At 45.4% G+C, this 27,424-nt stretch overlaps 1 protein-coding gene across 1 annotated transcript in view; it reads left to right on the top strand.

Annotated features, from left to right (window-relative positions):
• IFRD1 (interferon related developmental regulator 1) overlaps nucleotides 1–27,424 on the top strand; it is a 169,542-nt gene that overhangs the window by 40,950 nt on the left and 101,168 nt on the right. The window contains exons 7-8 of the mRNA XM_069228959.1: nucleotides 9,292–9,461; nucleotides 10,275–10,383. Coding sequence (XP_069085060.1) covers nucleotides 9,292–9,461; nucleotides 10,275–10,383 — 279 coding nt within the window. The remainder of the gene's footprint in view (nucleotides 1–9,291; nucleotides 9,462–10,274; nucleotides 10,384–27,424) is intronic.

The following is a 27,424-nucleotide window of genomic DNA, read 5'->3' as shown; positions in this document are numbered from 1 at the left end:
GCTACATTTAATTGGAAGAAAACCTTTGTGATTGAGATTTCATGGAAGAGCATTGTGTACTAAGTACAATCGTGTTTCTTTTAAGCATTTTTTAAGTTAAGCACATTCTATTTCCCATTCTTCCTGCATGAATGACCATTTTAGTTTTTTGTATTGTTCCTTTTTTTAAAACATGTAATAAAACCAAAACAACTAAAACAAATCTTGTTACCCAATAATGTGTGGCTGCAAGCCCAAGGGGGACAGTTAAGAGGTATTTTCACACTATATCCTAATTCATATGTTCAACTGCTTAAAGTGTGTACACGCTGTTTCACTGCGATATTGCCATTAATTCCACATATATCAGACTTCTTTTTGAAGTTACTTATTTCTGTCCATAGCAATCCACATAATGTGGGGTTTAATTGTAGGACTTCTCTGTAGTCTTAAATACCCCTTCCCCTATTTGCCATCAGCTTTGTGCCTTTTAGGGAAATATGGGTTAGAATGATTCTCCTCCATTCATCCACAATGCAGTAAAGGTGACCTAAAGCCCTAGTTTGCAGATATTGATAATGTGATGTACCTTAGCCTTCACGTATTGTTTTTGCTTTAAAGCCTAGCATTTGATTCTGGAAATTTTATCAGTTTGGAGATGAATGTTTCGTTTCCCCCAGATTATTCATATAAAGTGTTTTGAAGAATTCAGACATATTCATCTAGTGGATATGTTGATGCTTGATCTGAAGGTTGGCTTCTTACCAGCAGGAGAGGGCAGCTAAGAATTGTATTTGTATATTTTAGTTGAGGTAAATCACTATTCACATTGAGAATTTGCCACTGTCACAAAATGATCCTGATTTTATCATTTAGGTTGGAGTGCTGCACTCCACAAACCAATCTTTCTTCTTTGTCTTTATCTCTGTTTTCAAACCTACTTTCTCTGTAATATTTGGCTCTTTTGTACGAATCTAAGACGTCTTGGATATCCTGGTGCCAATAGTTTTTGTTGCAAGACATCCGCATGTTTATTGAAATCATCCAAGTTAGTGCAATTTCTGCAGATCCGCAGAAATTGACTAAACAGAATGCCTTGTTTTTGGATGAAAGCTATCGAAACACAAGATAGTGTTTCTTGCTGTGGGTTTGATGTAGACACACTTCAATCGCTGGATTACAATATTGTATCTATATATTTAGGAACTCCACCCTTTCCTTGTTCTTACTTGCTATAAATCTTAAATTGGAGTCACAAGCATTGATACACATACAGAGCTCCTCCAGTTGATCTTGTCCCGTCCAGTTAAAGAAAATGTCATCTATATATATTGACTAATTGTCGGTTTTCATAAAAGGGCACCATTTCATTGTATAAGTATCTCCTTTCAAACAGACCCATATAGAGCTTTGCTACACTGGGGGCACAGGCTGCTCCCATACTTATTTCTTCTGCTGGTAGATAACACTATCAAATTCAAATAAATTCTCTTCTTGGACAATCTCTATGCATTGTAAAACACATTTAGAGTGGTCTGTCATTCACTGTGATTCAAGAGACTCCTTCACTGCCTCCATAGCCTGACTCTGTTCTGTAATAGATCCATTAGTGCACACAATTGGACGTAACGGAGGATCAACTCGTTCGATGGCATGTGTAGCTGCAGATACACATGCTGTGCACAGTCCGCCGTCTGGTGTTGGGCTCGGAGTGTTACAAGTTGTTTTTCTTTGAAGAAGTCTTTTCGAGTCACGAGACCGAGGGACTCCTCCCCTTTCGGTTCCATTGCGCATGGGCGTCGACTCCATCTTAGATTGTTTTTTTTACGCCATCGGGTTCGGACGTGTTCCTTTTCGCTCCGTGTTTCGGGTCGGAAAGTTAGTTAGAATCTTGGAAAAAATCGTCTGTATTGTTTTGTTCGGTATCGGGTTTGTTAGAACAAATCGACACCGAATCTTGAAGAGCTCCGGTGGCCCTTCGGGGTAATTTCGATCCCCCGTCGGGGCCTGGTCGGCCCGACCACGTGCAGCTTCAAGACTGATGGAACGGACCCCGTTCCACTTCTGTCCTAAATGCCATCACAAATATCCGTATACGGATCAGCATCTGGTCTGTAACTTGTGCCTGTCCCTGGAGCACAAGGAGGATACGTGTGAAGCCTGTCAAGCGTTTCGGTCGAGGAAGACGCTCAGACCGAAGAGCCAGAAGATTGCAAATGGCGTCCACGCCGACAGGACACCATCGGTTCGAGGACTAAGAGGAAGCGTTCTCCATCCCCGAGTCGGATTCGGGGGAATCCGACGCCGAAGACATAACAACCGTGAGTAAGACGTCGAAAATTAGGACTCAAAGTCCACAAAAGCCCAGGGGACGCCACTGCCAACAGGCCATGGCTTAACCCAAAAACTAGGTGACCGAGCCAAGGCACCGAAAAAGGGCATGCTGGTGTCGAAGTCATCCGACTCCGGTCGTGATACCGTCACACAGCAACCTCGGAGCCGAGACACCGGCTCCGAGACAATTCGGTGCAGAGACAGCGGCACCGAAGATGTTCGGCACCGAGATACCATGCTGAAAGCAGAGAAATCTTCTTCGGAGCCTAAAAAGCCTACCGAAAAGGTTTTGGTACCGAAAAAAGCCTCGGAACCGAAAATGAGTTCCTATACAGAGGAACAAGGACTAAACACCCAATTGCATAGATTTGGTGAAGAGCTTCAAACTGTAGAAACTGACTACACTCAAAGGAGGCTTCACATCCAAGAAGACACAGGGAAGATAACCACTCTTCCCCCAATCAAGATGAAAAGGAAACTTATTTTCCAACAAGGGGACAAGCAACCACAAGCAAAGGTGGTAAAGAAAGTAACACCACCACCTTCTCCACCACAATCAACACATGCATCACCGGCGCAAACTCCACCACTAACGCACTCACCAGCTCATACCACAATGAACCAGGATGATCCCGATGCATAGGACCTCTACGACGCCCCAGTGTCTGACAATAGTCTAGACTCATATCCAACTAAACCTTCACCACCTGAGGACAGTACATCATATGCACAGGTGGTCGCAAGGGCAGCCGAATTCCACAATGTCTCACTACATTTGGAACCTATTGAGGATGACTCTCTTTAACACCCTGTCCTCCACCCATAGCCAGTATCAAAGCCTTCCCATGCTCCCAGGAATGCTAAGGCACTCAAAACAAATATTTCAGGAGCCAATTAAAGGCAGAGCCATAACTCCAAGGGTGGAGAAAAAATATAAGGCACCTCCCACAGACCCAATATTTATTACAACACAACTAACACCAGACTCAGTAGTTGTGGGGGCAGCTCGTAAAAGAGCCAACTCTGACTTCAGGCGACGCACCACCTCCAGACTAGGAGAGCTGCAAATTTGATGCAGCGGGAAAGTTGCAGCACAAGCAGCAAATCAGTGGCGTATCGCCAACTCGCAAGCACTCTTGGCAAGATACGACAGGGCTCATTGGGATGAAATGCAACATCTCATCGAACACCTTCCCAAGGAGTTGCAAAAAAGAGCGCAACAAGTGGTGGAAGAGGGACAAAGTATCTCGAACAATCAGATACGGTCTTCCATGGATGCAGCCGATACAGCTGCAAGGACAATAAACACTGCAGTCACATTACGGAGGCACGCTTGGCTGCGCACTTCTGGGTTCAAACCCAAAATCCAACAGGCTGTGCTCAATATGCCGTTTAATGAACAGCAATTTTTTGGGCCGGAGGTAGACACTGCCATCGAAAAACTCAAAAAGGACACCGATACAGCCAAAGCCATGGGCGCACTCTACTCCCCGCAGAGCAGAGGCACATTTCGGAAGACACCTTTTAGGGGAGGGTTTCGGGGTCAACCCACAGAAACCAACACTTCACAGACAAGACCACCTACCTACCAGGATCAATATCAAAGGGGAGGTTTTCAGGGACAATATAGAGGAGGCCAATTCCCAAGAAGTCGGGAAAAATTTCAAGGTCCCAAAACCCCTCAAAATAAACAGTGACTCACAAGTCACACAACCCCATCACACAACACTAGTGGGGGGAAGACTAAGCCAATTCTACGAATCTTGGGAAGAAATAACACACTTGGGTCTTAGCAATTATCCAACATGGCTATTGCATAGAATTTCACAAATTCCCTCCAAACATCCCACCGAAAACACACAATATATCCAAACAGCATATAGATCTTCTAGGAATAGAAGTTCAAGCATTACTACAAAAGGACGCAATAGAATTAGTACCAAGCCTACAGAAAAACACAGGAGTTTACTCACTGTATTTTCTAATACCAAAGAAGGACAAAACTCTGAGACCAATACTAGATCTCAGAATACTAAATACCTACATCAAATCAGACCACTTTCACATGGTCACATTACAAGACGTTATCCCACTGCTCAAACAGAGACTACATGACAACATTAGACCTAAAGGATGCGTATTTCCACATACCGATACATCCTTCCCACAGGAAATACCTAAGGTTCGTATTCAAAGGAATACATTACCCATTCAAAGTGTTGCCATTCGGAATAACAACTGCGCCAAGAGTCTTTACAAAATGCCTGGCAGTAGTAGCTGCACATATCAGAAGGCAGCAGATACACGTGTTCCCTTACTTAGACGACTGGTTAATCAAGACCAACACGCTAACAAGGTGTTCACGTCACACAAAGTATGTCATACAGACCCTTCACAAGCTGGGTTTCTCCATCAACTATGCAAAGTCACACCTTTTGCCGTGTCAAACAGCAATGCTTAGGAGCGACAATCAACACAACAGAGGGGATAGCCACTCCAAGTCCACAAAGGGTTCAAACATTTCACAAGGTGATACAGGCCATGTATCCAACACAAAAGATACAAGCAAAAATGATATTAAAACTCCTAGGCATGATGTCTTCATGCATAGCCATTGTCCCAAATGCAAGATTGCACATGCGGCCCTTACAACAATGCCTAGCATCACAATGGTCACATGCACAGGGTCAACTTCTAGATCTGGTGTTGATAGACCGCCAAACATACATCTCGCTTCTATGGTGGAACAGTACAAATTTAAACAAATGGTGGCCTTTCCAAGACCCAGTGCCACAATACGTCATAACAACGGATGCTTCCATGACAGGGTGGGGAGCACACCTCAATCAACACAGCATCCAAGGACAATGGGACATACATCAAAGGAAGTTTCACATAAATCACTTAGAACTGTTAGCAGTATTTCTAGCGTTGAAAGCATTTCAACCCATGATAACCCACAAATACATTGTTGTCATGTTGTCTGTTTTGACAAGAATGTATTTAAACAAACGGGGGGGGACACTCGACACAGTTGTCTCCTAACACAAAAAATATGGCATTGGGCAATTCACAACCACATTCGCCTAATAGCACAATTTATTCCAGGGATCCAGAACCAGCTAGCAGACAATCTCTCTCGGGATCACCAACAAGTCCACGAATGGGAAATTCGCCCCCAAATACTGAACACTTACTTTAAAATTTGGGGAACACCTCAAATAGATTTATTTGCAACAAAAGAAAATGCAAAATGCCTAAACTTCGCATCCAGGTTCCCACACCATCAATCCCAAGGCAATGCTCTATGGATGAATTGTTCAGGGATATTTGTGTATGCTTTCCCCTTCTCCTTCCATATCTAGTAAACAGATTGAGTCAAAACAAACTCAAACTCATACTAATAGCACCAACATGGGCAAGACAACCTTGGTATACAACACTACTAGACCTGTCAGTAGTACCTCATGTCAAGCTACCCAACAGACCAGATCTGTTAACACAACACAAACAACAGATCAGGCATCCAAACCCAGCATCGCTGAATCTAGCAATTTGGCTCCTGAAATCCTAGAATTTGGACACTTAGACCTCACACAAGAGTGTATGGAGGTCATAAAACAAGCTAGAAAACCTTCCACTAGACACTGCTATGCAAATAAATGGAAAAGATGTTTGTTACTGCCATAATAATCAAATTCAACCATTGCACGCATCTCCAAAAGATGTAGTAGGATATTTACTACATTTGCAAAAATCAAATCTAGCTTTCTCTTCCATAAAGATACATCTCACCGCAATATCTGCTTACCTGCAGATTACTCATTCAACTTCCCTATTTAGAATACCTGTCATTAAAGCGTTTATGGAAGGCCTAAAGAGAATTATACCACCAAGGACACCACCTGTTCCTTCATGGAACCTCAACATTGTCTTAACAAGGCTCATGGGTCCACCTTTCGAACCCATGCATTCTTGTGAAATGCAATACTTAACGTGGAAAGTTGCATTTCTCATTGCCATCACATCTCTAAGAAGAGTGAGTGAGATTCAGGCATTTACCATACAAGAACCATTTATTCAAATACACAAGAATAAGGTAGTTCTAAGAACCAATCCAAAATTCTTACCAAAGGTTATCTCACCGTTCCACTTAAATCAAACAGTAGAATTACCAGTGTTCTTCCCACAGCCAGATTCGGTAGCTGAAAGAGCACTACATACATTAGACATCAAGAGAGCACTAATGTACTACATTGACAGAACAAAACAAATTAGGAAGACAAAACAACTATTTATTGCCTTTCAAAAACCTCATACAGGAAATCCAATTTCAAAACAAGGCATTGCCAGGTGGATAGTTAAGTGTATTCAAACCTGCTATCTTAAAGCAAAGAGAGAGCTGCCTATTACACCAAAGGCACACTCAACCAGAAAGAAAGGGGCTACCATGGCCTTTCTAGGAAATATTCCAATGAACGAAATATGTAAGGCAGCAACATGGTCTACGCCTCATACATTTTCCAAGCACTACTGTGTAGATGTGTTAACTGCACAACAAGCCACAGTAGGTCAGGCTGTACTAAGAACATTTCAAACTACTTCAACTCCTACAGGCTGAACCACTGCTTTTGGGGAGATAACTGCTTACTAGTCTATGCACAGCATGTGTATCTGCAGCTACACATGCCATCGAACGGAAAATGTCACTTACCCAGTGTATATCTGTTCGTGGCATTAGTCACTGCAGATTCACATGTGCCCACCCGCCTCCCCAGGAGCCTGTAGCCGTTTAGAAGATCTTAAACAATTGTACATTTGTAAATATATTACTTTAACCTTTATTATGTACATACGTATTCATTCCATTGCATGGGCACTATGACTAACATACACAACTCCTACCTCACCCTCTGCGGGGAAAACAATCTAAGATGGAGTCGACGCCCATGCGCAATTGTACCGAAAGGGGAGGAGTCCCTCGGTCTCGTGACTCGAAGACTTCTTCGAAGAAAAACAACTTGTAACACTCCGAGCCCAACACCAGACGGCGGACTGTACACAGCATGTGAATCTGCAGCGACTAATGCCACGAACAGATGTACACTGGGTAAGTGACATTTTCCATTTTTGTTGGTTTTGGGAACTCCATAGATACGTGGCACTTTGGTATAACCGGGATTAAGAAAATCATATTCCTAGTCACACAAGTCCTCTATCACAGGCAATTTGGCTAATTCTTTCAATTTTAGACCTCGTTCTTACTTCCCAATTAACTCATCCTCTACAGTAGTGTTCTGAGATACTGAGCATGGAATAAATCTTCTGTTTGGATGTATCTGTGTCAATGAGCACAATCCCTCTATTGCATGGTTGAAGTTATTTGTTTCATTCTGGAGGCTCAGAAGAGCATCATATTTGTGTTTAGAGAGATTACATGATGGCATTGGAATAGATTTCAACATGGTTTTGGATCTTCAAGGTGACTGTTTTTTCCTCAAAGATCCCAATTTCAGGTCTGATGGAATCAAGAGTTGGAAGAAATGTGGACACCAGTTTGAGTCCCGATTTATTTGTATCTCCTGTCATAGGTCTATCACTAAATAATTTCTTCAATCTAATACATCTAAAGAAGGCAAAGAGATCTCTGAACAGGACAAACTTTTATTTATAGGCGTACTAGGAATAAAGGATAAACCTTTCATAAGCAGTGCTTCACTGTCAGAGTGAACCTGTGTCCACTGAGTCTTTTTGTTGCCGCAATTGCTAACCACAGCGGACCACTGCCGTAGTGTGGACTTTGACACGAGCTGCCTTTACTGAGCTCTATACTTGGGTTTGCAAAGTTTGGATGGGGTGGTGACCAGTTCTCCTGCAGCAGGTGCAGAAAGCATAGATTTTGCATTCATTGCCATCACCACCCAAATGGAAGTATTACTATGGTTAGTCACTATCGTTTAGACTGCTTGATTAAAAAGATGACACTAATGTGTTCTTCTCAACTGGGTGAAATTCAGCATGTAAAATATTCCATAGATTTTCTGTGTTCAGTAGGTATGGTAGTCACTTGCTCTTTTTCATAGTGGGGCTTGTTTTTATCCATCTGTTTACAACTTCCATTAACTCCTTGCTGAAAAAGTTCTGAACGTTGCACACAACATAAAACCTTTTCCCAGGATCTTATAAAACTACACCTGTGTCAAAACATTTCAGTGAACATGCATCTCTGCTCAGTGTCTGATTTTGTGCAGATGGCAAGAATGAAGGACAAATTTAGACTTAAATAACCCAAAAAACCAAACCATCAAAGTACAAATGTGTGGCATCGGATCAGACCGAAGTGTACTAGGCAGCCAGTGGATCCTCATTCCTGTAGGTAGAACTTACTTGCTCACTTTGGCATCTTCCCAGTTAGTTGGCTTTTGAAAAGTTTTTTTTTTTTTTAAGTTAACTTTAGTTCTCTACGCAACTCGTTTTGCTCCACTATCAGCTAAACAACCATATAAAATAGTGTTACTCGCTGTAGTGAGCACGATGCAGCACTAGAAATCCTTGACCATGCAAAGCTACTCGTCCGAACTTATTGCTGTTTCTTGGTGTCCAGTATTAAGGCTCTCTGCTTGCGCCATGTGTTAAGGCTTGAACCTTTACCTGCTGTCCCCTTGTAAGTAACACAGCAGTCCTTGGTAACAGTTCTTGTCGGGGATCCCCATTTGAGCACCTGGATCATGAGTTTAAAGTGTCGACAGCATCTTCCTTATGTTTGTCAGTTTTTGACATATGTCCAGTTGTGTGATAAACAATTTGCAGGTGCAAGTCGAAGAAGGAATTTTAGTTTTCAAATGCCCTTAAATTGTAGCCAGGGGTTTATCCCTCATTGAAATAACTGCTTATTGATCTATGGGCATTCATTTCAGTGCTTTGTTATAGTGCCTGTTTCATTGTCCTTTGGCTAAGTTTAAACTACTTTTTCTCTAGGATTTGTACACAACTATGGAGTGTTTAGAAAATATCTTTTCTAAGTGTTATCAGAAAGACAACTGGGCTAACGGCTGCAGCAGCACATCACTTCACATCCATGCTCTTCTAACATGGGCACTGTTATTGACCATCTGTCCAATCGCTGAAGTGAAGAAGAAACTCGAAATGTATGTACTGCCCTGGTATTCTGTAATTTATATTGTGGTTTTGATTGTGAATATTCTTTGGCTTCTCCTCATTCTAATGTATGCTTTTTTTTAAACATCCATTCTAGAGCTAATCTAGACCCATTTTCTGGAGAGAATAACATCAAAATGTCATTGTACCTGAAGGTTGTTTCCAGGTTGCTATTGTAGTTACATCAACGATGAATGCAGTCAGATGTGGCACAACTGCTCAAACATCTTATGTGATATTTATACTAGCCTGTTAGGTTTGTCCTGGATGTAATCTGTCTAGATACAGACGTTTTTACCTCGAATACAGATCTTCTTCAAAGCTCCAGTCAGTACTTCGTATTTCAATCTATCACTAATCTGCCTTCCATCCCTAGATCGTAGGAAATAGTTAATGTATTTGTGCTCAAGCAGAATTATATGGTACATTGTTTTGCTCCATCTGGTATTTCTTCAAATAGACATTGGTATCTTCCCTCAGTGACACCCTTTCAGATTCAGAGGGCAGCAGACCATTTTATTTTAAATGCAGAGCTTTGCACCTTTAAGGCACAGCTGTAAGTATTGGTTTTCTATTGTAATCGTGGAAAACTCCATACATTGTCACCCACCTGTGTGGGTTGGGCTCATGAAATGCATACCCACTCTGCCACAGCATTCTGCAAGTCTTGGATCTCTAAAGTTAATTGTAAATTGAATCAATGTAGAATTGGTTGTGACAATCTGTCTAAACATTCATTGATTACGAGTATTGGAATGTCAAGGGTAATGTGCAGTTTCTCTACTTCCTCCCACATTATCTAGGCATTTGCACAAACTTCCAAGTCTGCTCTCTTGTGAGGATGTGAACATGAGAATTGCTGCTGGTGAAACAATGGCTCTCCTTTTTGAACTGGCAAGAGAAAGTGATACTGTAAGTAAATCTTGTGGTGAAGATTAGGAATGTTCCACAATATATCAGCTGTTCATTTATGCTTTAAACCCATGTGTGAACACTAGTATGTTAATGTTATTTTAAATGGATATACAACTTGTGTATCCTTGCATCCTTTCAAATGAAAATAAACACTGATTAGTGGTGAGGAAGTGTGAACAGTGGTAGTTTGACCAGTGGCTGTAAATGCCCTAGTTTTTAGCTGTCAGTCTAGGGAAAATATTCTTTAGATTCATAATTTGGTGTTTGCAGTGCATTCTGGGTAAGAAAACGTTTACAATCCACTAATCCCACCACTCTGCATTCACGAGTCTAGGTTTTAGAAATGTCCATGCTTGGTAGTTTTCTTTTGCCGTCTGGGCCAGGGTAGTGCAGCCATATGCTGTGGAATTTCATCTGGTGTAGTTTTGATGTAGTCTTTGAGAGAGGGAATAATAACCTATTCTGCCTCCGCCTGGTGTAGATGTAATGTCAGCTGCTGTGAGGTGGGCACTGATGCCAAGATGGCCCAATACCCCACTGCTTTTCAAATCCCCCCCCATCCCCCCCCCTTGGTAGTCTGAGCTTTCAGTACCCTGGGTAGGCGGAATAGGGTGTTTACTACCCATCTGCTTTTCCTGGGGATGCATTTAGGTGTTTAATACCCAGTAGACCATCAGGGGCATAGGAAATCTTGAACCGAATTAGGTGCGAGGCTTGCCTGCCCTGGCTTGGGGGTGTTGACCCTTACCTCCAAATTACACCCAAAATCCAATTTCATCTTTCCATGGGGACGGCTGAAGGGTTGGGCTCTAGATTGGGGGGGAAGGGTGCTCTAGTGGAGAGGAGAGTGGGGCAGAAAGACTGGGGCTCCAGGTTGAGGTGGGTGTGGCTCGGGCTTTCTGCATCTCACTGCCGGTGGGGGGGGGGAGGGTGGGGGGGGGAATTGGGGTAAACCTCCCTGAATCTGCCTCCCTGAGGTCAGAAAGACTGCTTTAAGGATTGTGAGTCTGGCTCATGCCAGACGTCTAAGCCCCCACCCTGTTGGTAATATAAATAAACATCCTTTGTATTGCTTGTATTGCTAGTTGGATATAACAGACTCTAAGTGGTTTGAAACGTATGAAAACCATTTGACCTTTCAATGTCGTGCTGAGACGCATCTTGACAGTTTGAGTTTGGTGGCCAATATTGGCACGGTCCTATTAGGTCTTTCATTGGTGATAGCTGTTAAGTGAATTCAATATTTAGCCAAATAACTTCATCTAAATGTCCTCCCTTTTTAGGTTTTGCTTGCACAGTGCTTTGGGTGTACTTGTGAAATCTATTGTATTTAATATAAATCTTAAAAGGGCTTTCAATCTGCCCTTGCTCTTCAACAGTTCCTGTGCTTGCCACTTTTCCTCCGTTTCTGTTCTGTTGCGTTCACTTCCGAGGAGACTAGCAGAAACGCTATATGAACCGTCATCATTAAAAACAGCTTGTATCTCCACGTGCATCTCAAGCTCTGTGACCAGGCAAAGCAGTGTTGTACTAAATTAGGTAATAGTAACTGTTCTTTAGAGCGCTTATGTTCCTCCTTATAAAGCGTTGAAAACTAAAAAGCCATGTTCGGCTGATCCTAACATGGCCACTGCTGAGCATACGCACTTACTGTCAAGGCAGTGCTACAGTCTATGCCCTGTAGAGCCTTGGTGTGGCACTGCCACATGACCTGTGGCAGAACAGGGGGGAAGAAGCTTAATGAGATACACATATACATGCACAGACTAGCTCTATAGAAAACAAGTTGTGATCACCCCTGGGTTTATGGCTACTGTGTGCACTTTGGTCTGCAGCCTGCACTCTGCACCACAACGGAGAATGTTACTGGTGAGTCACGGAGCCAGCTGGAAAGCTGTTACACATCTCTTGCCACTCATGATCATGTGCCCTCAGTTTGTCACAGGTATTTTGTGTGCTACCCAGTATACTGGCCTCCCCCTTTGGCACTTTTAATAACGTATGCGTTTCTGTAACTGACCCTGAGCTTGTTGCACCTTAAGCTTTGTCTTTTAGGGTTACCTCTACTAGATGGTACCCGTCACCACAGAGCACATATAAAGATATTTCTCTATTATACATTTTTTAACTATCTTGTTTGCATTGTGACCCAAAAAATAAACTCCTGGAATGCATTACAGTAGTCAGAACAGGAATATGCAGCCTCTGGGGAGGTGAAGTATCTGGGAACACCAGTGCCAGTCCAACCATTTCAGTCACTAGCCACCCTTCCTCTCCAACATGCCTGTGAAGGCCTAGTTCCAGGCTTTTGGATCAGTGAGGGCCTTACCCGGAACCAGCTGTCTCTGCCTGGAATCTTGGGTCTGCCTCAGAAGCACAGGCTGAGCTCTTTTCAAAATCAGTCTTTCAATAGACACTATTGAATTACTGCTCACCCTATACTCACACCTCTTACCTTGTACCGGGTAACATCTCACCCTGTACACTCACAAAATTATTTCTGCACTAAACACATACAATGCATTGAGGCACTTTCACCCTGCACTCGCATATCAACCTTCATTCATGCACCACTTACCCTGCACAGAGCACTCATGCCATTCTCCCTGCACTCATACACTGCTCCCACGCCCCTTAACTTATTAATCCCATGGATGAAACCTAATGCAGTTACCAATACTTGTTGATTCTGGGCCTTGCATCTGGACTTTGATAAGTCCTTATTGCTGTTAAAGATCTGTGGCATGTCTGAACTAGTTGAAGCTGAAGGTTGCCTATTCCAGACGCATGCCTGACACCCATTTGGGAAGGATACTGGTTGCCGTTAATGCCAAACCTGATGACTAGCTGCTGTAGACATCTATATGCTCTAGAACCTGGCAACATTGTGGACTATAAAGAGATCGTCTTCACTAAAATACTGCATGACATTACTTACTGTTCATGTATTGGGACCTGTTCAGTAGTCCCCTAACAGCCCCTCTAAATACATATTTTCATATTTTAAAGGTGGTCATTCCTTAGACTTAGGCTTGATTGTAGGCTACTCAACAGCAGACATTGGTTTAAGAAATGTAGTTGTGTATGTAAAAAAAAAAAGCTTCAGTTGCCACCAGAAAAGCTGCATTCTATCTGGAGAGGCCAAACGTAAGTTTTTCTAGGTAGAATGAAGCTGATTTAAATCTAAAAATCCTCATGGCCTAGAAACAAACTTCACTGTAGTCTGCGGTAAAAACAAATGGATTATAATTTCATTCATTCTGGTTTCAGCTACTGTATTCCTAATGACGGACTACCACCTTGGCTGTAGTTTAGTACCAGTCGATTGAGGGATTTGGCTTGCCTTCTTTCAAGCTCATTTTTGTTTCATACCACTGGTACCATTGTTAAAAATGGGGTGTCTAGTTGGCAGTGGTTTGCATTCTGTCCAAGTAGGGACCCTCACTCTATTCAGGGTATGGCATGAGCACTCAGGCTTATCCCAGAGGCAATGTGTAAACTATTTGTACACGCACAGTAACAGAACACTACAAAAGGACTCCAGACCAGTTTAGAAAAATAGCCAATATTTATCTGAATAATACCAGACTAAAAGGACAAAAATCCAACCTACACAAGCAAAGATATCACTTTTAAAAAGTTGCATAGTCTTAATCGGGAGGAATCAATGGTTCTCATTTTAACACAATGTACCTGGGATGCATCAAACACTATGCGGGCCGCGAGGGAAGCTAAGGTGCCAGAAAACAAAGCAATGACTCTGTTCCATACTGCACAGGGGAGGTGATGTGTTGCTTCTTTCCTCATAGGGGAGGTGATGTGTCTGTTCCTTACTGGTAGGGGAGGTCATGCATCGGTTCTCTACGTGCAGGAGAGGGAATGTTGGTTTGTTTCCACAGCCTCAGTTCCTTGCTGCGGTGCAGGGTCGATGTGAAAATGATACCCAGAGACGATGGGTGGGAAAAGCAAGACACTGAGCTGTGGTGGAACAGGGGCTGTGTCAGTCCTACAGGGGCTGTGTTGATCCTTCCACCGCAAGGCCAGCACTGCGTCGCTGCTTCTGACACATGTCAGGCGATGTCGATTTTCAGCAGCGGTAATCAGATTTGTTTTTTCTTCCTCAGGACACCAGTTTCCCCTTCCCAGGGTCCAGGGACTGGATTTGTCACCACTTGGCAAGTCAGGACTCAGCAGAAGAGTCCAGGCACTTGCAGAGTACCTGAGACTTAACAGGAGGCAAGCTCAGTTCAAGGAGAACCTTAAAGCAGGATGTAGAAAGCAGAGTCCAGTCCTTTATCTCCCAGGATAGAAGCAGCAGGCCAGCACAAAGCAACAGGCTGAGTGGAAATTCCTCCTACAGCATCCAGCTGTTATTCCTGGCTGAATGTCCTCAGTCCAGAAGTGTTCTGAAGTTGTGGTTTCAGAGACCCAAACCTTATACTAATTTCTGCTCTTTGAAGAAGGCAGACTTTAAAGGAAAGTCTGTTGTGCACAAGACCCTGTCTTTCCCTTCCCTGACACTTCTGGGGGATTGGAGACTGCTTTGTTTAAGGACAGGCACAGCCCTATTCAGTTACAAGTGTGGGCTCCTCTCCACTCTAACCCAGGAAGACATCAGGATATGCAGGGCACACCTCAGCTCCCTCTGTGTAACTGTCTAGAGTGAATTCACAAATAGCCCAGTTGTTACCCTGACTCAGATGTGTATTCCACAGCCAGGCAGAGGCACAGAATGTTTAAGCGAGAAAGCTCCCACTTTCCAAAAGGGGGCATTGTAGGAAGTTGGCTCTGTATGCACTATTTCAAAGTAAGGAATAGTATGCACAAAGTCCAAGGGTTCCCCTTAGAGGTAAGATAGTGGCAAAAAGAGATAATTCTAATGCTCTATTTTGTGGTAGTGTGGTCGAGCAGTAGGCTTATCAGAGGGTAGTGTTAAGCATTTGTTGTACACACACAGGCAATAAATGAGGAACACACACAGACAATTCCAGGCCAATAGGTTTTTGTATAGAAAAATATATTTTCTTAGTTTATTTTAAGAACCACAGGTTCAAGATTTACAAGTAATACTTCAAATGAAAGGTATTTCAGGTAGGTACTTTAGGAACTTTGAATTAGCAAAATAGCATATACAGTTTTCACATAAATGACATAGCTATTTTAAAACTAGACACTTAGTGCATTTTTCAACAGTTCCTGGGGGAGGTAAGTTAGTTTTTGCAGGTAAGTAAACCACCTACGGGGTTCAAGTTTGGGTCCAAGGTAGCCCACCGTTGGGGGTTCAGAGCAACCCCAAAGTTACCACACCAGCAGCTCAGGGCCGGTCAGGTACAGAGGTCAAAGTGGTGCCCAAAAGCATAGGCTTCAATGGAGAAGGGGGTGCCCTGGTTCCAGTCTGCCAGCAGGTAAGTACCCGTGTCTTCGGAGGGCAGACCAGGGGGGTTTTGTAGGGCACCGGGGGGGGACACAAGTCCACACAAAGTATACCCTCAGCGGCTCGGGGGTGGCCGGGTGCAGTGTGCAAACAAGCGTTGGGTTTTCAATAGAAAGCAATGGGAGACCAAGGGGTCTTTTCAGCGATGCAGGCAAGGGGGGGGCTCCTTGGGGTAGCCACCACCTGGGCAAGGGAGAGGGCCACCTGGGGGTCGCTCCTGCACTGGAGGTCGTATCCTTCAGGTCCTGGGGGCTGCAGATGCAGTGCCTTTACCAGGTGTTGGGTCTTTGAAGCAGGCAGTCGCTGTCAGGGGGAGCCTCGGGATTCCCTCTGCAGGCGTCGCTGTGGAGGCTCAGGGGGGTCAACTCTAGCTACTCACGGTCTCGTAGTCACCAGGGAGTCCTCCCTGAAGTGATAGTTCTCCACAAGTCGAGCCGGGGGCGTCGGGTGCAGAGTGCCAAGTCTCATGCTTCTGGCGGGAAACGCGTGTTTCAAAGGTGCTTCTTTGTTGCAAAGTTGCAGTCTTTGGTGAACAGAGCCGCTGTCCTCTGGAGTTCTTGGTCCTTCTAGATGCAGGGCAGTCCTCTGAGGCTTCAGAGGTCGCTGGTCCCTGTGGAAAGCGTCGCTGGAGCAGTGTCTATAGAAGTGGGGAGACAGGCCGGTAGAGCTGGGGCCAAAGCAGTTGGTGTCTCCGTCTTCTCTGCAGGGTTCCTCTTCTTCGGTTGCAGGAATCTGAGTTCCTAGGTTCTGGGGAGCCCCTAAATACTGGATGTAGGGGTGTGTTTAGGTCTGGGGGGTTAGTAGCCAATGGCTACTAGCCCTGCGGGTGGCTACACACTTTGTGCCTCCTCCCTGAGGGGAGGGGGGCACATCCCTAATCCTATTGGGGGAATCCTCCATCTGCAAGATGGAGGATTTCTAAAAGTTAGTCACCTCAGCTCAGGACACCTTAGGGGCTGTCCTGACTGGCCAGTGACTCCTTGTTTTTCTCATTATCTCCTCCGGCCTTGCTGCCCAAAGTGGGGCTGTGGCCGGAGGGGGCGGGCAACTCCACTAGCTGGGGTGCTGTAACAAAGGGGGTGAGCCTTTGAGGCTCACCGCCAGGTGTTAGTTCCTGCAGGGGGAAGTGTGAAGCACCTCTACCCAGTACAGGCTTTGTTACTAGCCACAGAGTGACAAAGGCACTCTCCCCATGTGGCCATCAACATGTCTGGAGTGTGGCAGGCTGCTAAAACCAGTCAGCCTACATGGGTAGGTTTCAGGGGGCACCTCTAAGGTGCCCTCGGGGGTGTATGTTACAATAAAATGTACACTGGCATCAGTGTGCATTTATTGTGCTGAGAAGTTTGATACCAAACTTCAGTTTTTAGTGTAGCCATTATGGTGCTGTGGAGTTCGTGCATGTGACTCCCAGACCATATACTCTTATGGCTTCCCTGCACTTACAATGTCTAAGGTTTTGCTTAGACACTGCAGGGGCATAGTGCTCATGCACTTATGCCCTCTCACCTATGGTATAGTGCACCCTGCCTTAGGGCTGTAAGGCCTGCTAGAGGGGTGACTTATCTATACCTGTAGGCGGTGTGAGGTTGTCATGGCACCCTGAGGGGAGTGCCATGTCGACTTAGTCTTTTTATCCTCACTAGCACACACAAGCTGGCAAGCAGTGTCTGTGCTGTGAGGGGTCCCTAGGGTGGCATAAGACATGCTGCAGCCCTTAGGGACCTTCCCTGGCATCAGGGCCTTTGGTACCCGGGGTACCAGTTACAAGGGACTTTCCTGGATGCCAGGATGTGCCAATTGTGGAAACAAAGGTACAGGTTAGGGAACGAACACTGGTGCTGGGGCCTGGTTAGCAGGCCTCAGCACACTTTCAAATCAAAACTTAGCATCAGCAAAGGCAAAATGTCAGGGGGTAACCATGCCAAGGAGGCATTTCCTTACAGGCATTTTCAAACTTAACACCTAATGCATTTTTAAATTGTGAGTTCAGAGACCCCAAACTCCATATCGGTCTTCTCCCAATGGGAAACTACACTTCAAAGATATTTCAATGCAATCCCCATGTTAACCTATGGGAGAGAGGCCTTGCAATAATGAAAAACAAATTTAGCAGTATTTCACTATCAGAACATGTAAACCACACCAATACATGTCCTACATTTTAAATACACTGCACCCTGCCCTTGGAGCTGCATTGGCTTTATCTTAGGGGTGACCTGCATGTAGTAAAAGGGAATGTTTGGGCCTGGCAAGTGGGTACACTTGCCAGGTTGAACTGGCATTTCCAAACTGCCCACACAGACACTGCAGCGGCAAGTCTGAGACATGTTTACAGGGATACTTGTGGATGGCACAATCATTTCTGCAGGCCCACTAAAAGCACTTGATTTACAGGCCCTGGACAACTCTAGGGCACTTGACTAGGGACTTAGTAGTGAATCAAATATGCCAATCATGGATAAACCAATTGCCAATCCAATTTAGACAGTACTTTAGCACTTGTCAGCCATGGTAATGTCCCCAGGGTCCGAAAGTCAGCAAAAACAGATCTGAAAAAATAGGAAGACGGCAAAAAGTTTGGCGATTAACCCTGCAAAAGGGGCCACTTCCAACAACCATAAACGACTGGTAGAATTTCTTTAGCTCCAGGACTGTTCAGGAAGTTTTGAAGCTTTGTTCTTGTGACGTGGGGAGTATTAATCACTGTGGCACCTGCAGTGTTGTGGCAGTGATGGTCATCTTACTAGGATCATTCATTTTATAGAGTCTCTACGCAAGCATGCATTACCCAGATGGCAGTCAAGCAACCCCCACTTTAACGTTGGCTTTCCTATTGACATAGTGGCACTAGTGGAACTATGGCATAGTTCCTTAATCTGTCGATGATGCCCATTTTGTATACAGGGTTACTGTAGGAAGTTGGCTCTGTATGTGCTATTTCAAAGTAAGGAATATCATGCACAGAGTCCAAGGGTTCCCCTTAGAGGTAAGATAGTGGCAAAAAGAGATAATACTAATGCTCTATTTTGTGGTAGTGTGGTCGAGCAGTAGGCTTATCAAAGGAGTAGTGTTAAGCATTTGTTGTAATACACACCGGCAATAAATGAGGAACACACACTCGGAGACAAATCCAACCAATAGGTTTTGTTAAAGAAAAATCTTTTCTTAGTTTATTCTAAGAACCACAGGTTCAAATTCTACATGTAATATCTCATTTGAAAGGTATTGCAGGTAAGTACTTTAGGAACTTTGAATCATTACATTAGCATGTATACTTTTTATATAAAACACGAAGCTGTTTTAAAAGTGGACACAGTGCAATTTTCACAGTTCCTGGGGGAGGTAAGTTTTTGTTAGTTTTGTCAGGTAAGTAAATCACTTACAAGTCTCAGGTTTGGGTCCAAGGTAGCCCACCGTTGGAGATTCAGAGCAACCCCAAAGTTACCACACCAGCAGCTCAGGGCCGGTCAGGTGCAGAGGTCAGAGGTGCCCAAAACGCATAGGCTTCAATGGAGAGAAGGGGGTGCCCCGGTTCCGGTCTGCCAGCAGGTAAGTACCCGCGTCTTCGGAGGGCACACCAGGGGGGTTTTGTAGGGCACCGGGGGGACACAAGTCAGCACAAAAAGTACACCCTTAGCAGCGCGGGGCGGCCGGGTGCAGTGTGCAAACATGCGTCGGGTTTTCAATGAGAGACTAAGGGATCTCTTCAGCGGTGCAGGCAGGCAAGGGGGGGGCTCCTCGGGGTAGCCACCACCTGGGCAAGGGAGAGGGCCTCCTGGGGGTCACTCCTGCACAGAAGTTCCGTTCCTTCAGGTGCTGGGGGCTGCGGGTGCAGGGTCTTTTCCAGCCGTCGGGACTTTAGGTTCAGGCAGTTGCGGTCAGGGGGACCCTCGGGATTCCCTCTGCAGGCGTCGCTGTGGGGGCTCAGGGGGGACAACTTTGGTTACTCACGGTCTCGGAGTCGCCGGAGGGTCCTCACTGAGGTGTTGGTTCTCCACCAGTCGAGTCGGGGTCGCCGGGTGCAGTGTTGCAAGTCTCACGCTTCTTGCGGGGAGTTGCAGGGGTCTTTAAGTCTGCTCCTTGAAACAACGTTGCAGTTCTTTTGGAGCAGTGCAGCTGTCCTCGGGAGTTTCTTGTCTTTCTTGAAGCAGGGCAGTCCTCAGAGGGTTCAGAGGTCGTTGGTCCCTTGGAAAGCGTCGCTGGAGCAGGGTTCTTTGGAAGGCAGGAGACAGGCCGGTAGGACTGGGGCCAAAGCAGTTGGTGTCTTCTGTTCTTCCTCTGCAGGGGTTTTTCAGCTCAGCAGTCGTCTTCTTGTAGTTTCAGGAATCTAAATTCTTAGGTTCAGGGGAGCCCTTAAATATTTAATTTTAAGGGCGTGTTTAGGTCTGGGGGGGTTAGTAGCCAATGGCTACTAGCCCTGAGGGTGGGTACACCCTCTTTGTGCCTCCTCCCAAGGGGAGGGGGTCACATCCCTAATCCTATTGGGGAATCCTCCATCTGCAAGATGGAGGATTTCTAAAAGTTAGTCACCTCAGCTCAGGACACCTTAGGGGCTGTCCTGACTGGCCAGTGACTCCTCCTTGTTGTTCTCATTATTTCTCCTGGACTTGCCGCCAAAAGTGGGGGCTGTGTCCAGGGGGCGGGCATCTCCACTAGCTGGAGTGCCCTGGGGCATTGTAACACGAAGCTTGATCCTTTGAAGCTCACTGCTAGGTGTTACAGTTCCTGCAGGGGGGAGGTGTCAGGCACCTCCACCCAGAGCAGGCTTTGTTTCTGTCCTCAGAGAGCACAAAGGTTCTCACCGCATGAGGTCAGACACTCGTCTCTCAGCAGCAGGCTGGCACAGACCAGTCAGTCCTGCACTGAACAATTGGGTAAAATACAGGGGCATCTCTAAGATGCTCTGTGTGCATTTTTTAATAAATCCAACACTGGTATCAGTGTGGGTTTATTATTCTGAGAAGTTTGATACTAAACTTCCCAGTATTCAGTGTAGCCATTATGGAGCTGTGGAGTTTGTTTTTGACAGACTCCCAGACCATATACTCTTATGGCTACCCTGCACTTACAATGTCTAAGGTTTTGCTTAGACACTGTAGGGGCATAGTGCTCATGCACTGGTGCCCTCACCTATGGTATAGTGCGCCCTGCCTTAGGGCTGTAAGGCCTACTAGAGGGGTGACTTATCTATACTGCATAGGCAGTGTGAGGTTGGCATGGCACCCTGAGGGGAGTGCCATGTCGACTTACTCGTTTTGTTCTCATCAGCACACACAAGCTGGCAAGCAGTGTGTCTGTGCTGAGTGAGGGGTCCCCAGGGTGGCATAAGATATGCTGCAGCCCTTAGAGACCTTCCCTGGCATCAGGGCCCTTGGTACCAGGGGTACCAGTTACAAGGGACTTATCTGGATGCCAGGGTGTGCCAATTGTGGAATCAAAAGTATATTTTAGGTGAAAGAACACTGGTGCTGGGGCCTGGTTAGCAGGGTCCCAGCACACTTCTCAGTCAAGTCAGCATCAGTATCAGGCAAAAAGTGGGGGGTAACTGCAACAGGGAGCCATTTCTTTACAGTTACCTTACAGTGAAAAGCAATACAGCACTTGGTGGTGTTTGAGTAGTCTAGCTTGGTGGTTCTTGACCTTTTGACTTCTGCAAATCCCCATTTAATCATTACTGGAAACCAGGGACCCTGAATTAAGTAATTTCGATGCTTTGATTCTCAACTATACAAACAATTTAGAAATAGGCAGTTCGATGGCATCTGTCGCTGTAGATACGCATGTTTTGCAATAGCTCGCCATCTGGTGTTGGGCCGGAGTGTTAAAAGTTGTTTTTCTTCGAAGAAGTCTTTCGAGTCACGGGACCGAGTGACTCCTCCTTTTGTCTCCATTGCGCATGGGCGTCGACTCCATCTTCGATTGTTTTTTTTTCCGCCATCGGGTTCGGACGTGTTTCTGTCGCTCCGAGTTTCGGAACGGAAAGATAGCTAATTTCGGAAGATTTTCGTCGGTATTGTTGCGTTCGGGATCGGCGTAGTTAGATTCAACACCGCATCGAAGATCGAAGAGCTCCGGTGCCCTTCGGGGTAGTTTTTCGATCCCCCGTCGGGGCCTGGTCTGCCCGACCGCGTGCTGAAGAACGCCGATGGAACGGACCCCGTTCCGTTTCTGCCCCAAATGCCACAATAAATACCCCTATACAGACCAACACTTGGTCTGTAACCTGTGCCTGTCACCTGAGCACAGTGAAGACACCTGCGAGGCCTGTCGTGCGTTCCGGTCCCGAAAAACACTCCGAGACCGTCGAGCCAGAAGACTTCAGATGGCGTCCGCGCCGACAACCCACCGAGAGTTCGAGGAACAAGAGGAAGGTACCTTCTCGATCCAAGAATCTGACTCCGAAGGATTCGACGATACACAAACCGTGAGTAAGACGTCGAAAACCATACAGAGGAAGATTTACAAGGCCCAGGGGACGCCACTGCCATCAGGCCATGGCTCCACCCATAAATTCGGTGACCGACCGTCGGCACCGAAAAAGGCCCAAACAGTGCCGAGATCGTCCGACTCGGTCGAGACACCGGCACGCAGCCTTCTCGGGACCGAGAAAGTGCTGGAGACAAGCCTCGACACCGAGATGCCGGTGTGGACACGGCTCGATGCCGAGACAGCGGCACCGAAGATCGACGCCGAGAGGTTTCGGCCCCGAAAAAGAAAAAAGTCACCTCGGAGCCGAAAAAACACGCAGACAGGGTTTCGGTGCCGAAACAAACTGCAAGCGACCCAGAGAAGAGCACTCGCTAACCTCCCAAATGCAAAAGCATAGGTTTGAGGAAGAGCTACAATCAACTGATGTAGACCATACGCAAAAGCGTATTTTCATACAGCAGGGGACAGGAAAAATAAGCACCCTTTCCCCCATTAGAAGAAAGAGAAGGTTGGAGTTCCAAACTGAACAGACACCACAACCAAAAGTGGTGAAAAGAGTTACCCCACCACCCTCTCCTCCACCCGTAATTAACGTCTCACCAGCACAAACTCCATCACACTCCCCAGCTCACACCACCATAAGCCAGGGTGACCAAGATCAAGACGCATGGGACCTATACGACGCCCCAGTGTCAGATAACAGTCCGGAGGCATACCCTACGAAGCCGTCTCCACCAGAGGACAGCACAGCGTATTCTCAAGTGGTGGCTAGAGCAGCACAATTTCACAACGTAAGCCTCCACTCAGAACAGGTCGAGGATGATTTTTTATTCAACACACTCTCCTCCACCCACAGCTCATACCAAAGCCTGCCTATGCTCCCTGGTATGCTCCGGCACGCAAAAGACATCTTTAAGGAGCCGGTCAAAAGTAGGGCTATCACACCAAGGGTGGAAAAAAAGTATAAGGCGCCTCCTACAGACCCGGTTTTCATCACTACACAGCTGCCACCAGACTCTGTCGTTGTAGGAGCAGCTAGGAAAAGGGCCAACTCCCACACATCTGGAGATGCACCACCCCCAGATAAAGAAAGCCGCAAGTTCGATGCAGCTGGTAAGAGTCGCAGCACAAGCTGCAAACCAGTGGCGCATCGCGAACTCCCAAGCACTACTTGCGCGCTATGACAGAGCCCACTGGGACGAGATGCAACATCTCATTGAACATCTGCCCAAGGACTTACAAAATAGGGCAAAACAAGTGGTTGAGGAGGGACAGACCATTTCCAACAACCAGATCCGCTCCTCCATGGACGCTGCAGATACAGCTGCACGGACAATTAATACATCTGTAACTATCAGAAGGCATGCATGGCTCCGAACGTCTGGATTTAAACCAGAGATTCAACAAGCAGTTCTCAATATGCCTTTTAACGAAAAGGAACTGTTCGGTCCAGAAGTGGACGCAGCGATTGAGAAACTCAAAAAAGATACGGACACTGCCAAAGCCATGGGCGCACTACTCCCCGCAGAGCAGAGGCAATTACAGCACATTCCGTAAAACACCCTTTCGAGGGGGGTTTCGGGGTCAGAGCACACAAGCCAGCACCTCACAAGCAACACCGTCCAGTTACCAGGGACAGTATAGAGGAGGTTTTCGGGGACAATATAGAGGAGGGCAATTCCCTAGGAATAGAGGAAGATTTCAGAGCCCCAAAACCCCTACTACTAAACAGTGACTCACATGTCACTCACCCCCTCCACACAACACCAGTGGGGGGAAGAATAAGTCATTATTACAAAGCATGGGAGGAAATCACTACAGACACTTGGGTTCTAGCAATTATCCAACATGGTTATTGCATAGAATTTCTACAATTCCCTCCAAACATACCACCAAAAGCACAAAATTTGACAAAACATCATTCCAATCTCCTGGAGATAGAAGTGCAGGCACTATTGCAATAGAATGCAATCGAATTAGTGCCAAACACACAAATAAACACAGGAGTTTACTCACTGTACTTTCTGATACCAAAGAAGGACAAAACGCTGAGACCAATCCTAGACCTCAGAGTAGTGAACACTTTCATCAAATCAGACCACTTTCACATGGTCACACTACAAGAAGTATTGCCATTGCTAAAACTACACGACTACATGGCAACTTTAGACCTCAAGGATGCTTATTTCCATATACCAATACACCCATCGCACAGGAAATACCTAAGGTTTGTATTCAAAGGAATACATTACCAATTCAAGGTACTGCCTTTCGGATTAACAACCGCACCAAGAGTCTTTACCAAATGTCTAGCGGTAGTCGCTGCACACATAAGAAGGCAGCAAATACATGTGTTCCCATATCTAGACGACTGGCTAATCAAGGCCCATTCGTTAATAGAGTGCTCAAATCACACATCATATCATACAAACCCTCTTCAAACTAGGGTTCACCGTCAACTTCACAAAATCCAAAATTCTGCCGCGCAAGGTACAACAATACATAGGAGCCATAATAGACACATCAAAAGGAGTAGCCACTCCAAGTCCTCAAAGAATTCAAAATTTCAACACCATCATACAACGCATGTATCCAACACAAAGGATACAAGCAAAGATGGTACTACAACTCCTAGGCATGATGTCTTCATGCATAGCCATTGTCCCAAACGCAAGACTGCACATGAGGCCCTTACAACAGTGCCTAGCATCACTATGGTCACAAGCACAGGGTCACCTTCTAGATCTGGTGTTAATAGACCGCCAAACTTACCTCTCGCTTCTCTGGTGGAACAACATAAATTTAAACAAAGGGCGGCCTTTCCAAGACCCAGTGCCACAATACGTAATAACAGATGCTTCCATGACAGGGTGGGGAGCACACCTCGATCAACACAGCATACAAGGACAATGGAACGTACATCAAACAAAACTGCATATAAATCACCTAGAACTTCTAGCAGTTTTTCAAGCACTAAAAGCTTTCCAACCAATAATAGTTCACAAATACATTCTCGTCAAAACAGACAACATGACAACAATGTATTATCTAAACAAGCAAGGGGGGATGCACTCCACGCAGTTAAGCCTGCTAGCACAAAATATTTGGCGTTGGGCACTTCACAACCAAATTCGCCTAATAGCACAATTTATACCAGGGATCCAAAATCAACTCGCAGACAATCTCTCTCGATCACCAACAGGTCCACGAATGGGAAATTCATCCCCAAATTCTGAACACTTATTTCAAACTCTGGGGAACACCTCAGACTTGTTTGCGACAAAGGAGAACGCAAAATGCCAAAACTTCGCATCCAGATACCCACACAAACAGTCCCAAGGCAATGCCCTATGGATGAACTGGTCAGGGTTATTTGCTTACGCTTTTCCTCCTCTCCCTCTCCTTCCTTACCTGGTAAACAAACTCAGTCAAAACAAACTCAAACTCATATTAATAGCACCAACTTGGGCAAGGCAACCCTGGTACACAACGCTGCTAGACCTATCAGTAGTGCCCTGCATCAAATTGCCCAACAGGCCAGATCTGTTGACACAACACAACCAAAAGATCAGACACCCAGATCCAGCATCGCTGAATCTAGCAATCTGGCTCCTGAAATCCTAGAATTCGGGCACTTACAACTTACCCAAGAATGTATGGAAGTCATAAAACAAGCCAGAAGGCCATCCACCAGGCACTGCTATGCAAGTAAATGGAAGAGGTTTGTTTGCTACTGCCATATTAATCAAATACAGCCATTACACACAACTCCAGAACATGTAGTGGGTTACTTGCTTCACTTACAAAAATCTAACCTGGCTTTCTCTTCCATTAAAATACACCTTGCAGCAATATCTGCATACCTGCAGACTACCTATTCAACTTCCCTATATAAGATACCAGTCATTAAAGCATTCATGGAGGGCCTTAGGAGAATTATACCACCAAGAACACCACCTGTTCCTTCATGGAACCTAAATGTTGTCCTAACTAGACTTATGGGTCCACCTTTTGAACCCATGCACTCCTGCGAAATACAGTTCCTAACCTGGAAGGTGGCATTTCTCATCGCCATTACTTCCCTAAGAAGAGTAAGCGAGATTCAGGCGTTTACAATACAGGAACCTTTTATACAACTACACAAGAATAAGGTCGTCCTAAGGACCAATCCTAAATTTTTGCCAAAGGTTATTTCACCGTTCCATCTAAATCAAACAGTGGAACTTCCAGTGTTCTTTCCACAGCCAGATACCGTAGCTGAAAGGGCACTACATACATTAGATGTCAAAAGAGCATTGATGTATTACATTGACAGAACAAAGAACATCAGAAAGACTAAACAACTATTGCATTTCAAAAACCTCATGCAGGAAACCCAATATCAAAACAAGGTATAGCCAGATGGATAGTTAAATGCATCCAAATCTGCTACCTTAAAGCTAAACGACAGCTGCCCATTACACCAAGGGCACACTCAACCAGAAAGAAAGGTGCTACCATGGCCTTTCTAGGAAACATCCCAATGCAAGAAATATGTAAGGCAGCCACATGGTCTACGCCTCACACATTCACCAAGCACTACTGTGTAGACGTGTTATCCGCACAACAAGCCACAGTAGGTCAAGCCGTATTAAGAACATTATTTCAGACTACTTCCACTCCTACAGGCTGATCCACCGCTTTTGGGGAGATAACTGCTTACTAGTCTATGCAAAACATGCGTATCTACAGCGACAGATGCCATCGAACTGAAAATGTCACTTACCCAGTGTACATCTGTTCGTGGCATCAGTCGCAGTAGATTCGCATGTGCCCACCCGCCTCCCCGGGAGCCTGTAGCAGTTTGGAAGTTACCTTCAACTATTTGTATATGTATCATCTCAACCTTAAATAGGTGCATACTTAGTCACTCCATTGCATGGGCACTATTACTACAATTCAACTCCTACCTCACCCTCTGCGGGGAAAAACAATCTAAGATGGAGTCGACGCCCATGCGCAATGGAGACAAAAGGAGGAGTCACTCGGTCCCGTGACTCGAAAGACTTCTTCGAAGAAAAACAACTTGTAACACTCCGGCCCAACACCAGATGGCGATCTATTGCAAAACATGTGAATCTACTGCGACTGATGCCACAAACAGATGTACACTGGGTAAGTGACATTTTCATT

The sequence above is a fragment of the Pleurodeles waltl genome, chromosome 4_1 (genome assembly GCF_031143425.1).
Source record: "Pleurodeles waltl isolate 20211129_DDA chromosome 4_1, aPleWal1.hap1.20221129, whole genome shotgun sequence".
In the NCBI taxonomy this organism is placed as follows: Eukaryota; Metazoa; Chordata; class Amphibia; order Caudata; family Salamandridae; genus Pleurodeles; species Pleurodeles waltl.
The sequence above is the reverse complement of the archived record's forward strand: the minus strand, read 5'-3'. Positions and strand labels throughout refer to the sequence as shown.